The sequence below is a fragment of the Cololabis saira genome, chromosome 22, assembly GCF_033807715.1.
Source record: "Cololabis saira isolate AMF1-May2022 chromosome 22, fColSai1.1, whole genome shotgun sequence".
In the NCBI taxonomy this organism is placed as follows: Eukaryota; Metazoa; Chordata; class Actinopteri; order Beloniformes; family Belonidae; genus Cololabis; species Cololabis saira.
Window position 1 is genome coordinate 20,177,780 of NC_084608.1, and position 13,456 is coordinate 20,191,235.

The window sequence follows — 13,456 nt, forward strand, 5'->3', positions numbered from 1 at the left end:
CTTGTCAAGAGCCATCGTCCAGTGGATATAAAGTTAAGAAAAGAAGATATAAAGTGATGGAGGGCGTGAATGAGCATCAGTCAACGGACTGCTGTGTAGATAAGAAAGAAAGTTGACCTCAATGTCATCAGCGATAAGAAAGAATTATTGTCTTTGTAAAGACATCAAGAGATGAAATGGTGCTCATTTAAAGTCACAGGAATATTAGTTGAACTAATGCTTTTAATCAGGCTATTTTCATCAGCTTTGCAGGAGGGTTTAGAAAAGGAAAGTATTTTTAATTGAGACTGTTGCATGAAAGTGTCGCATTACAGGATCATACCCTAGAAGGTGATGCAGAGAGCATCTCTCCTAATTTTAAGGATTTAAAAAATATATAAGTTATAATATAATAATATAAAATATTCAAACAGCACTGTATCAAGAACAATTCATCTTTTAAGCTGATATAACCACATGGGCAAGTGATTACTTTGACAAACCTTTGTCGAGCCCTACAATAAGATGTTACATTCACAAATGGCCCTTGAAACTTGACTGTGGACTGAAGGAAGCCATATGTTCAGAGGCATTGTTGACGTCTCTGGGCTCTGAGGCATCTGAACCATCACTGGAAACATTATTGTGGTTAGAAAAATCAGCATTTTAGATATTTTATAGGAGAAATGGGTTTCATGTGTGACCAAAGACAAAAATCAGCATCCAGACCATCATCAGACAGGTCCAAAAGCCAGTGTCTGTGATGTTGTATCAGTGCCGTTGGCAACACGCAATTCATACTTCTGTGATGGCAACGTCGGCACAGAGAAGTAGAATGAGCTTTTAGAGCAGCACATGCTGCCTTCAGCAGCACATCCCACATATTTTTTGCAAGAGGACCATGAGAAATGACATTCTGTAAACATTACAAAGGGTTGGCTGAGAAACAAGGGGGTGCAGGCTGTCAGACAGGCATACCTGCAGCCCTGACTTGTCCTCAGTAGATGTGTGGAGAATTTCCAGACAAAGCTTTGTTGTATATCTTGAGATAAGTTTGGGGAAAAAAACAAACATCTGAAAAGCTTCTTCCTTTGGTGAATATAGTTTGTGAGAATTAATAGCAACATAACTAGGTAGTAAAAGCCATATCGTACAAAAGATTTTTGGAATGTGTTGCTTCCCTTTAGACGAACATTATGTCTTAAATGTCTGCAAAGAAATAAAAGTCAAAGTTAATGTGAGAATTACAGATTTGTTTTCCTCTCACCACGTCATAGCGATTTCTGTCTGATGTATTTTGTAAATGATGCTTTAAGTTGCACGTGCTATTTTCTGTAATGCTTTTTTTTTTCACCGCTTCCTGCACCGTTGTATCTGCATGTAAGTATTCTGGTCATCTGAAAACATTGCTTTAGTAATTTCTCCCGATACCTGAAAATAAACTGACAGTAATGCTTTGATTGTGGGCACACACTCACTTGAGTGTGGTCATCTCGGTGAGAGACGGCTGCGTGGCTTTCAGGTAGCTGGCCCGTCGTGCCTGAACCTTGGGCGAGGGTTTTGGACTGCAGTCAGAGTCGCCACTATCTTCCTCCGCCATGGCCTTGATGTAGCTGCCACTGCGCATTCGCCGGCATGGAATCTCATCATCTTTCCCCAGCGGCGAAAAACCACTCCAGTCGTCCTGAGGTACCTGCAGAGATGAGGTGAGATTAGTTTATGATGCAATGAATACATTCTCTACTTTTAGAGGCACATTTACATATGGATACAACATCGCAACGCAGTTCCGAAGACGACGCGTTTTCTAAACCGGCCTGATGTACGATCTGAGCGTACAGCTCACTTTCAAAGATCTGGCTGTAACGTTACATATCAGTTCAAGGAGTGCCTTCGTCATACCGAGCGCTTGACTGTGCCGGTGGCCCTCTTTTGTCTCTCCTGCGATGCAAGCTGCATATCAAATGTGGGGAATTAATTGTTTTGACAAAATGTTGCAGTAACTTGGCTTCTGTCTGCTATCCTTACTTTTCACACACACTAATGAAGGTAAAAATAAAAGGAGGCAAAGCTTTTCCTAGCCCTAAACTAAAAGAGAGGGAGTCAAGCAGACATGGAGAGGGAGAGAGAGAGAGAGAGAGACAGGGAAAACAAAGGGGGGTTTGTTCAGCAGAACCTCTGCAGTCCCAATGTGAGTGGTTGTTTGGGCACCAGCTCTGAAGTGAAAGAAATGAGATACAGAGTGAGTAAAAAGTGCACGAGAATCACTCAGAGAACTGCTGTGTAGCTAGGAAACCAAGCTGACCTTGATGTCATGGGCAACTACACAGACTTTTAGCATCTTGGTGCACACTGGCTTTACGATGACATCAAAGAAAGTGAATTGTTGCGACTGTCATTAAGAGTGAAAACAAATAAATAAGGAAATAAGTCTTTTAATCTGGCCGTTTCCAACGGCCTTGCGGTGGAATTGATCATTTAAAAGATATTGTACGTTGTGCATGTTGCATGAAAGTATGAAAGCGTTAGTGTGCAGAGTAGATTACAGGATTGTATCCCTGAGGGTGAGACAAGCAGCATCTATTCTAAATTTAAAGATTAAAAAAAGAAGAAAAAAAAAGAAACCGCCTGAAGTTAATCTTGTCAGGTTCTCACCGAGAGCAAGTCTCACTTTCTTGAAAAAGAAAAAGCAGTTTTTTCCACCAGGAAGAATTGTTGCTACACTTCAGTCACAACATCGTTCCTTGATCAAGCGTTCAGTACTCCAGGATGTTAAAATGCACGGCCATACAGAACTTTGTGTTTTATGTTCCTTTCCTCTTGTTCTTTTAACTCACGTTGCCCTTAGTCACTCTCCTCTTGTCCTTTTATTAAAGCGCGCATACACACACACAGACACACACACAGTCTCTCTCTCTCTCTTTCTCTCCATGTCCCATCTCAGACTTATATTTGCAGCTCAACGCAATGTAAAGAAACATTTAATATTAAACACTTGCCACAGAAAAAGTTAAGCAGGATCAGATGGGTTGATGTGCCAATGTGTGTGTGAATATTGAGCTGAGGGATTTGGCTTTTCTTTCCACTTTTCTTTGCTAACGTCGTGATGGCACAGTATTGACTGGTTCTGACTAAGATGCACACACAATCACTAAAACTACCCCGCTGCTGCCACGACCACCACGACCACCCCGAACACGATCTATACATATGGACAAAACATCTTTCAATGGGACAAAATGTGAAGTAGTATATCGGCGTATTGTACAGCTAACATGTAATGGCATGAATGTAAACACAATATGACCTTCTCCATGCAAGTGGAAACAAACAAGAAGACAAATTTAATCCAATCACGATGTAAAGAATGGAGACAATCAAGAGAAAAATCTCTCGTACATATACAAACACAACCAACCATGGATGCATGAGGTAAAAGGGAAGCACAGAGAAGCAGGTGGCCTCTAGTAAATGAAAAAACACATTCTCAAGTGATGTAGAAGCTGTCATACCTGAAGGAAATGGCAAGTGCGTCCCTGCTCAGCTTTCACAAGGGCTTTGTCGAGATTAACTGAGGCCTTCTGGTACACCTCTCTCGCTCTGCTCACAGTCAGAGTGGACGACCATGAGCTCTTCTTGAGCTGAAGCTGGCCATCGAGAGTACTCATCAGCGGCAGCCCTCCGCTGCTGCCACCGGAGCACGTTGAGCACTTCACATCATTGTTGCTGCGTGATGTTTTCAGAGACTGGGCGCTGATGGTGTTGTATGACTCCATGAAATATTGCGACTGCGATTTATCTGGGTGGCGCCCCATAGTCATGACCCCGGAGGGCATCGTTCCACTGTTCCCCTGTTGGTGATGGTAAAGACACACCTCCCTGTCAAGAGTGTCGTCTGAGCTCCAGTAGCCTGATATGGCGGAGCGCATTTTGGGCTCTGACTTGGAGCGGTCTTTGCTCTTGCTGCGCTTGCTGTGCTTCAGGGTGCCGGAGCACGAGGGGGGATCGTCCGGACTGGATTTGCTGCCATTCATCCTTCCGCTCCCCCCTCCGCCAGACCCCGAGGGCCCCTCGAGAGAGTGCGATTTAGTGAAAAGCTTCTGGACGGAGTGAACAAGGTGGCGAATTCGACCGGGGCTGTCGCTGCGCTGGTGCTCCACGGCGGTGCGCTTGTACTGGAGTGTGTGATAACCTTCACGCTGCAGCGGCGCCTGGCTGTCAAACTGCTCCAGCAAGTTAGAGGAGATGCGGCTGTTGTTGCCTCCGCTTCCCTTGCTGCTCCCCGTCGGCCCCGTGTAAGGCACCAGAGCGCCGCACTCCTCCTTCAGCTCGTGGTGGGAGCTGTAGTGCCTGCGAGGGAAGGTGCAGCTAGCCAGATCCGGATAGGCGTTGCACTCAGACTGATAGAAGTTCCTCTGGGTGTAGCAGGGGTGGTCCGAAGCATGAGCATCTCCTGTGTTGTGAAAGTAGGACCGACGGTCAGAGTGTCCCAGGGTCATAGAGTCATAAGAGGGGTCGCAGGTCACTGTGTGGTGACTGCGGCTGGTGGAGAGGCCTTTCATTGTCATTGTGGCCGGATGAATGTGCACAGCCAACTATCGCCGCAGAAGGTCCGCACAGGCCCCAAAGGTAGATCTACAAAAAAGAAAAGAAACACAGTCAAACATCAAAAGAGGCGAGGAAAAGAAACATTTTCATAAATTCAAAGCACATTTTTACACTCTACATCTGTTGTAATTTGAAGAAGATACTTTTTGGCACTCCTCCACGGATGACAGAAGTTGTTGTCGACAGAACTTGAACCTCCTCTTTTCTTTCTTTGCCCTTCAGAATTTCAAAGGGAAAAATCTCTAAATATAGAGGCCACGTGGCCTGTTGCTCTTGTTACTCGTGTCTTTCTTCAAGCTCCCATGCACATTTTAGTGTTTTGGTAGGATTCTGTAAAAAAAAGAAATTGACAGCCGATCGAACTGAGAGCGGAGAGAAAAAAAAAATCAAGTAAGGGTATCATCAAGAGTGCATATCTATTTCCAGCTCAAGTATGTGCTATATTTGTTCAAAGATAGTGTAAAATGAAGAAGCACAGTAGCTCATTGAAAAAATATAATCAACTCAGGTTAGAATGCACAAGTCTCACTAAAAAACCTGTAATAGACTTAAAGAGGAGATGTACTTCTCTCCCAAAATCCCAAATCCCAAATCCTCCCATTACCATCAAGGGCTCACAGGTGGAAACAGTGGAGAGTTATAAATATCTGGGCACCATCATCGATAAGGACCTGAAGTATGACCTCAATACATCTGCCATTTGCAAAAAGGGCCTGCAAAGACTTTATTTTCTGCGCAGATTGAACACTTTTAATGTGGAGAAAACACTAATGGTGTTATTTTATAAGTCTTTTATTGAATCCATTTTAACTTTCTGTATTGTATTGTGGTATGGCAACTTGACAGTGCAGAACAAAAAGAGGATGCAGGACATTGTCAGAGCAGCCAGTAAAATCATTGGCACTCAGCAGCTCTCCCTGACTGACATCTATGAAGGTCGAGTCCTGAATAAGGCACAAGACATCTTGACCAGTCCTGATCACCCTCTGTCAAAAGAGTTTGTCCCTCTCCCTTCTGGGCAGCACTATAGGCTTCCCAAGGCCAATAGCAATAGGTATAAATTCTCTTTTATACCAACCGCTGTAAAAATGATCAACTCGCATAAATTTTAATATTTTTAATATATTTTATCATTCTGCCTGCACTGATGAAAGCACTTTTGCTTTTACTCATTTATTATGGTTACTATGTCACGTTTTAATGTTTTAATTATTCTTTTGGTATGTCTGTGTTTGTATGATGATTGTTTTACCAGACTGCTAAAAGAATTTCCCCTAGAGGGACAATAAAAATGACTCTGACTCTGACTCTGACTCTGAATAGGAGTATTGGTCCACCGGCCAAACATGGCAGTTTCACAATAGAGGCAAAGAAACTGTGTGGTGGTTACAGTTTACTTTGCCAGTTGTGTTGTATACATAAACATTTAAGCGGCTTTATGTTAAGCTACTTTCATTAAAAAGTACCCATAATCATGTTATTTTCTTCCATGCATAACCCTTCTGTGTTATAGCTTGCGTTGCTCTGCATCACATCATCAACTTTTAGGTAGTAGTTTATGCTCTTTTCTGCAGCACCGTAGCTTGTAGTCCGTTTGTTTACGCCCTGTACGTAGCTAAGACATAGCAATGGAGCAAATAAAGTATATTTTACGCTAGTTGGAGCTGATAAATGTATACCATCAGTTGTTTTTACAGACATTGCAGCAAACTATCATTCTACCCAACTTGAAAACAATGAAGATGAAATAGGGGCAGGAAATTCAAAAAGTAGAAGAACAAATCTACCAACCACGTTTCTTGGGGTCTAGACACAAAATTATGACATTTTTGACGCGCAAGCCAGGCGGCTCAGAGGTCTGTGAAGGTTTGTGTTGGTGGAGAGGCTCTGCATAATGATGCTGTAGATTCAACAGAGATAAATAAATTATGCTGTAGCTATGCTGACTTGTGATGGTAATTCAGAATATTGTGTGATAAAAACTGGGCAAATGTCCTCATTTCAAATGACACTGCTGAAACGAGTGACTGGCTGCTTTGCTATGTTTTCATGGCAGAACCCTTCCAGGTTAACCCAAAATTAGTCGTTCCAGTCTCCTAGGGCAGTTAACAGCACAAGAAGGTGTTTCATGATTGTTGTTATTCGGAATAAAAATGACTACGCTCTTTAACGTCCTTGTCAAAGCTCTTAAGTCAATCCAACACAGTGCTAAGGACTAAATCGCTCGTGATGGCAGCTAACTGGTTATACGCCAGGCTTTCAAATTTTACTTGAAGTGGTACACAAAAATTAAGGGCCTGTACAGTTGTCATGTCTGTAAAATCAAGCCGTGGAGACAAAACCTGTGTATTGAACCAGGCTGTAAATATGTTTATTTCTACTGCAAAGCTGCACATAAGAGAGAGGAGCAATGTGTAAGACTGGAGGTTAAAATATCCCAAAAATAACCTAGAAACAGCAAATGAATGAGAAGAAATAAGTGCAGTCATGTCACGAAAAATGATAACTATGTACGTATTTGGCTGCTGAGATATCTGAAAAGTTATCCTGCTGAATAACTAGCTTTGGTCCATCCAGTCTCGTGAAACCAGTTCTGCCATGTGTGTTGGTAGCGAGCTACATAGCAGCCTCGGTACAGCATGATTACATGAAGAGGTCGCAGTTTTTGGGCATACTTAAACTTTTCGTCAGTTATGTTACTGTTACATTACCATCTTAGATAAAAACAGGGCTAAAAACTGGAGTAAATATCAAAAGTGCTTTCCCTATTGGAGAAGACTCATGGACAGCAAAGAAATTAAATTTGATGCAGAATTTGCAAGTTTTTTTTTTTAGATTGGTAAATAAATCCCGGCTGATTTTTTAAATATGGTTTTAGAAATAATGGCGAGAAAAGTGTGACTGAAAAAAATTATTGCAATCTCTGTTTAAGATTTAGATTTCTTGGTGTCAGATACTGTGTTTTGATTCTCAAAATGTGGGTTTTGATTTGCAATACATTTGGTCTTGAATTGAAGCCAAATAACTGACGAGGACAGACTGTGCATTTCCTTCCTCATGCAAGAGTCCACCAACTCACTTCGTGCAACTATACTGCTCCCGTTTTCATTGGAGTATGGAGGATGAATTAGATTTTTGGCTTCACATTACACATCGCAGTACAGGGGCTTAGGGGTTTGTATGAGAGGCCGTTTAGGAAATAATTCATATTTGCTCTCACATGTTACATCATACTCTCTTACAAACAATAGTATAGTCACGCAAACATACTATCATACTCTCTCACGAACATTAGTATACTCACACACACTTACTATCATACTCTCCCATATACACTAGTATAATCACACACACTTAATACTATTGTCACACACACTTACTATCATACTCTCACACATATACTAGTATAGTCACACACACTTACTATCATACTCTCTTACACACTATTATGGATGGATCAACATGATAGTGAATGTATGAGAGAATAATATGTGATGTGTGCAAGTATAGCAGTATGTGTGTGAGAGTTTGATTGAAATGGAAGTCAACTTGAATTTCCAGTTTCTGATTGGCTCATCACGGGTGTAGGTACGGGATGTGTCTTTCCAGCGGGATCTTAAAGACCAAGTTAACATGTGAAAATGGTCAACCGGGACCGTGTCAATGTGGCGAATTGACTTTTAAGTAACAGAGAGTATGATAGTAAGTGTGTGTGACTATACTAGTGTATATGGGAGAGTATGGTAGTAAGTGTGTGTGACTATACTAGTATATGTGTGAGAGTATGATAGTATGTGTGCATGACTATACTAGTGTTTGTAAGAGAGTATGATGTAACAGGTGAGAGCAAATATGAATTATTTCCTAAAGGGCCTCTCATAGGTTTGGACTGTTGCCTCACAGCAAGAAGGTTCCTGGTTGAACCCCTGGGCTGGAATGAGTCTTTCTGTGTGGAGTTTGCACGTTCTGCTTGTGCTTGCCTGGGTTTTCTCCAGGTACTCTGGCTTCCTCCCACAGTCCCAAAACATGTCTATTAGGTTGACTGATGATTCTGGTGAACACAACTGTGAAAAGCATATGTAGCCCCCGGGGATAGCTCACAAAAGCTGCCTGATGTCTCCGACTTTCAATCCAGTGGATTAGGTCCAAAAAGTGCTTTTATTATTGCATCAAAGTATACTTGCTCAGAATGCAAGTTAATATATAGCCCATCCACAAACCCAAAAAATAAGGGAAGCCTGATTGTACATTTTCCCCCTCTACCTTTGGTTCTCTTAGAGGGAAACTAATTGGCAACCAAGACCCGGCAGACAGCTTCTGGGCACGGAGAGGAAACTGCAACAAATGACATTTCCTTCACACACTGACATGAAAACAATTGCATCCATAAGCGCCCTTAAACTGCTTTCCTTACCCCTCTGGGGCTGTGGCTGGCTGTTTGTTGAATCCACACTGTTTCCAATGGACTGGAGATGAAGCTAACAAGATAATAATAAGAGCCCACGCAGCCCAGTGTAGCACAGTGACAACAGTGTGGCTGGGCCACAGTGTGCAATTAATTACTACGATTTACAGAGCAGTATAAAAGCCAATGTGGTATAAACATGTGTAAAAAAAAAAAAAAGAAAATACACAAAAACCCCATAATGCCAGAGCATCGAGTCACAACTATAGGACATGGGGTTAAATGAGCTGCATTTATTACTTTCTTGATGGAATAATTGAAAAACTGTAGAAATGATTCATGCAATTTCACTGTCCCCAGTAAAGCAGAGGATTAAGTCACTCAGGGGAAAGGATTAAGCTAATATATTAGGCTGCGATTTTACTGTTAAAGTAAAAAAAACGGAAAAAACACAGTGGTCACTCCCCACCCACATTGACAAATTCAAAGATAACGGAACGCCACATATCACAGAGACATGCACTTAAGGTATTCATTGCCGTTGACAGAGATCCTTTCTGCTGGCCACTGAAGCACAGAATGTGACCTAAATAAAAGGCCCTCGCGGTGATCCACAGCAGCGTGTTTGTGGCACAGCTGTCTGCAGCGCTGCACCAAAGCTGAAAAGCTGAAGTCGGGTCATGCGGGCTATCTCCCCGGGAGCAACGTACACACGCAAACAAGAGTACAAAAAACACACGGACACACAAATGCAGAGTGTACCTGACAGACTACACCTCCATGCTGAATTTTGAGTAGGAGATTGTTCACCACAGCTGACTGGCCCACTTGTGCCTCTACCTGTCCATACCAAACTTTTTAGTTTCTGTTTGTGATCATTTTCTTTTCATATAGCTTTCGGTTCTTGATTTTAATAGTTGCAAACAGTTGAATTATTAAAGGGGACCTATTATGGCATCTAATACCTATTTTAAACAGGCCTTGAATGTCTTAAAAACAAGCTTTTGATTGTTTTTGCTAAATAAATGAGAAATTCAGCCTCTGAGCCATGTCTTTATCATCCCATTCTCTAACCTCATTATCTATGCGGGATTCTGAGTGGGCGGGGCTATGATAATGAGGCACTGTGCTGATTGGCTGCCTGAATGACGCGATACACCGCTATGAAAAAATGGCGGAAGCTCCGGCCGGCGGAGTTAGTTGTGGGCGTGGTTTCACACATCGGAGTCCAACCGATGCAAATTGCATTTTGGTTACGTAACAACGGGAGCAAAATCTGAACGGCTCGTAGAAGCCACATCACACTGGATGGCTCATCCGGGCGGCTGTACAGACACTGCAGAATTTGGTTGCTTTCCTCCTTCTCTGAGTTGGCAGGCTGAGGGGAGACCACTTTATATATGTTAAAGCAAGAAAAAACGTGTTTTTCATAATAGGTCCCCTTTAAGCTAAAGTGTACAGCATGAGTTATTTAAGTGTCTGTCTTTAACTGACTTTTTAAAACAACTTGTAATTTTTTTTTCAAAGGTTGATGGTTTCCTGAGGCCTCAGACGTGTTTTGATCAAAATAACCGACATACACCACCAAAGCTCCTTTTTCAATTCAATTCAATTCAATTTTATTTGTGTAGCGTCTAATACAACAAAAGTTGTCTCTAGGCGCTTTCCAGAACATGACCCCCGAGCAATTATTACATAAACAATGGCAGATAAAAAAAAACTCCCCTAGTGGGAGAAAAACCTTAAGCCAAACAGTGGCAAGGAAAAACTCCCCTTTAGGAGGGAAGAAACCTTGAGCAGGACCTGGATCATAAGGGGAGACCCTCCTGCCGAAGGCCAGACTTTTCAATTATGTCTTTGTTCATAGCAGCCAATGGTAGGACTTATTAGTGTATATGGGGAGGCGCTGGACTCCAGTGAGGGCATGGTTGGTGGTAGTCGGAGAGGCCATTGGTGTGGATTGGCTGCCACATTTCCGTCAGTCTGCCCCAGGGCAGCTGCGGCTACACATGTAGTTTACCCACACCACGTATGAATGAGGTGTGAATGAATAATGGACCCATTGTGAGTGCCTTGCAAAGCATGATATAGATCTGATCCATTATTGTAAGTATGGACAGATTACTGAAGGGCTATACCACTATATAAATAGAATTGAAGAAATATGCTCTTTTAGTTTGGGCAGGTTAAAAAAAAAATAGAACAAACTTATAATTGGTTGTACAGAGAAACCTAAGGTGTGAAAGACATAAAATTGGAATAAATGAAACAGGTCAATGCCCATTAGTTTCTGTGCAACAGTAATAAAGTAAACCAAATTATTTTCAGATTTTGTGTTTCTTCGGGCTCAGATGAGATAAATGGAGAATAGATTTTATATCATCTTACGTTGTAGGGAAACTGGAATGCAGCCTGACGCAGGCCAAATCTATTCGTAATGTTCCTTGCAGCACCTTGATCTCAGAGGCTCACAAAGGCGAGTAAATAAATGTGCGATGAAAATGCAGAGGAACACTGACTTATCGCATAGCATCTTTCAAGGAAGTGGGGAAATCAATTTGCCTTGGTGAGAGACGACTGCTGCAGCTTTTTTTCTTGACAAAATAAAGCCTGCTGTACAGACCACAGTTATTCTAACTGTCTTTACTAAAACCAAACTCTGGATGTGGCGCCGGGACTACAGAGCTTCCCTGAGACCTTTAGAGTCCACACGGAAAAGGTTTTACACCTTGGTTACCAACCCATCTACAAAGGTTAAAAACTTTAAGGTCTCCTCGGATTTTTTTTTTTCCCCTCACAATTTTCAATTATTTTATGTTTGTTGTTTTTTTAATGATCTGCCATACTTGATGTCTTCCTATGAGGCCGTGTTGACACTTGTGACATCTGTTGAGTCTAAACAAATGTGTTATCTCATAGTTATCTCATAAAAAACTATCCTAAAATGTGACAGTAACTTTGCTTTTGTCTATAAAAATGCAATATTCTTATGTGGTATCTTAAGGGTATCTGCAAATAACATCAGTCACTTTGGGAAATTTGCATTTGTTAGTGATTCAGTGTAGTTGCTAAGTCGCTGAATAACTGCAACCTTTTTTTTTACAGCAACAAGCTGTCTTTGAGATGCCCTTTTCTTTTTCTGCAAGTATACACAGTGTGTTTTGTTTTGTATTTACCATGTTCAATGCATCGCTGCATGTTGTCCACCGCAGCGTTTCACACTTATCACAATGAACTAGGCATGAGATGCCCTTTTCTGTTCCTCCAGGTCCTTTTAGCTTGAAAACAAATGGCAAGCTGAGCCAAGGAGAGAACAGTGTCCTCCTGATTCCTTGCACAATGCAAGCGAGTACACAGCTGCTACACCTGCTACACCTGCTCAAGCTTTGTATACAGAGCTCGTTTCTCCTCCCTTTTCTTTTTGTTGCCACCTCTGAAGGTGGGACAGGGGTTAAAAGGGGCGACAAAAACGGCCCCTTTTCTGGCCCAGGGTCGTTCACATATAAAAGGAGGTGGACTATTGGTGCAGCAGTGTCAGGTGTAACAAGGTCTGTGGAACAGAAATATACCAATTTACTCTAGCTGTACTAAAATGAAGTCAAAATGAAACAGGTGAAACAGCATTTTTGCAAGCTTATTGTCAGTGTCAAGACATATTGAAATTAACATAATTAATTTTCTTTTAGGAGACATTGTTAAGATTTTGAAACACATATATTGTGACTGCGTCAATCTAAGTAAACAAGGTTTGGTTGTACTTTTTTTTCTTCAAAGTTTTCCGATCTGCGGATTGTGCTTCTGCAAACTTCTGCTGCCATGGCATCACAACTGCTGCGAGGAGGCTGAGGTACATTTAAAAATGACATTTGAAAAGCTTGCCAGTGATGCATCTGTCTGGAAACAATGCTCCATTTAACATGACACATTCCAGAAGTGAGTTTTAAACACTACCTTACAATCAAAGTGGCATCTGTCAATAATGATGATGAATAAAACCCAGAGGCATCTACACTGGACATCACGCTCTGTGTTTTTTCCTGTTGTGAGGAAGAACTGACCCTTTAACTATGACTCACAAAAAAAAATAAATAAATTGGCAGCATGCTCTTGAATCAAAATGATAATTAAGTTTTCTGAGCGGAAGAATCGATGTGATGGAAAACAAAATTCCTCCTCTGAGAAACATAAAGAGATACAAAAGTAGTAGATCTCATTGTAAATGTCTGAACAGCAAATAAAAAAAATAAAATAAAAAAAAGATAGAAAGATAAAAAGATAGAAACAAGCAGGCAGTGAGGAACGTTTTCTCCCTTCTGATTATGTATAAGTAGGTTTTCGAGATCTCAGAAAACTCCGGTAACCTTTCATTTTAATTTCTTGCTTTCAAAGGGATTCTCTGGTAATCAAAAGACATAATTTAGAAGAAAAATGTCAGATTTTTCATAAAGTATTCAAATGTCTGTC

At 41.5% G+C, this 13,456-nt stretch overlaps 1 protein-coding gene across 3 annotated transcripts in view; it reads right to left on the reverse strand.

Moving 5' to 3' along the window:
* Positions 1 to 13,456, reverse strand: part of dlgap1b (discs, large (Drosophila) homolog-associated protein 1b) — a 118,061-nt gene that overhangs the window by 45,112 nt on the left and 59,493 nt on the right. For all 3 annotated transcript variants that reach the window (XM_061713027.1, XM_061713028.1, XM_061713029.1), the window contains exons 3-4: positions 3,492 to 4,614; positions 1,458 to 1,672 (exon numbers count right to left, since the gene is read on the reverse strand). In XM_061713027.1, the coding sequence (XP_061569011.1) occupies positions 1,458 to 1,672; positions 3,492 to 4,547 (1,271 nt within the window). In that variant the 5' untranslated portion in view covers positions 4,548 to 4,614. The remainder of the gene's footprint in view (positions 1 to 1,457; positions 1,673 to 3,491; positions 4,615 to 13,456) is intronic.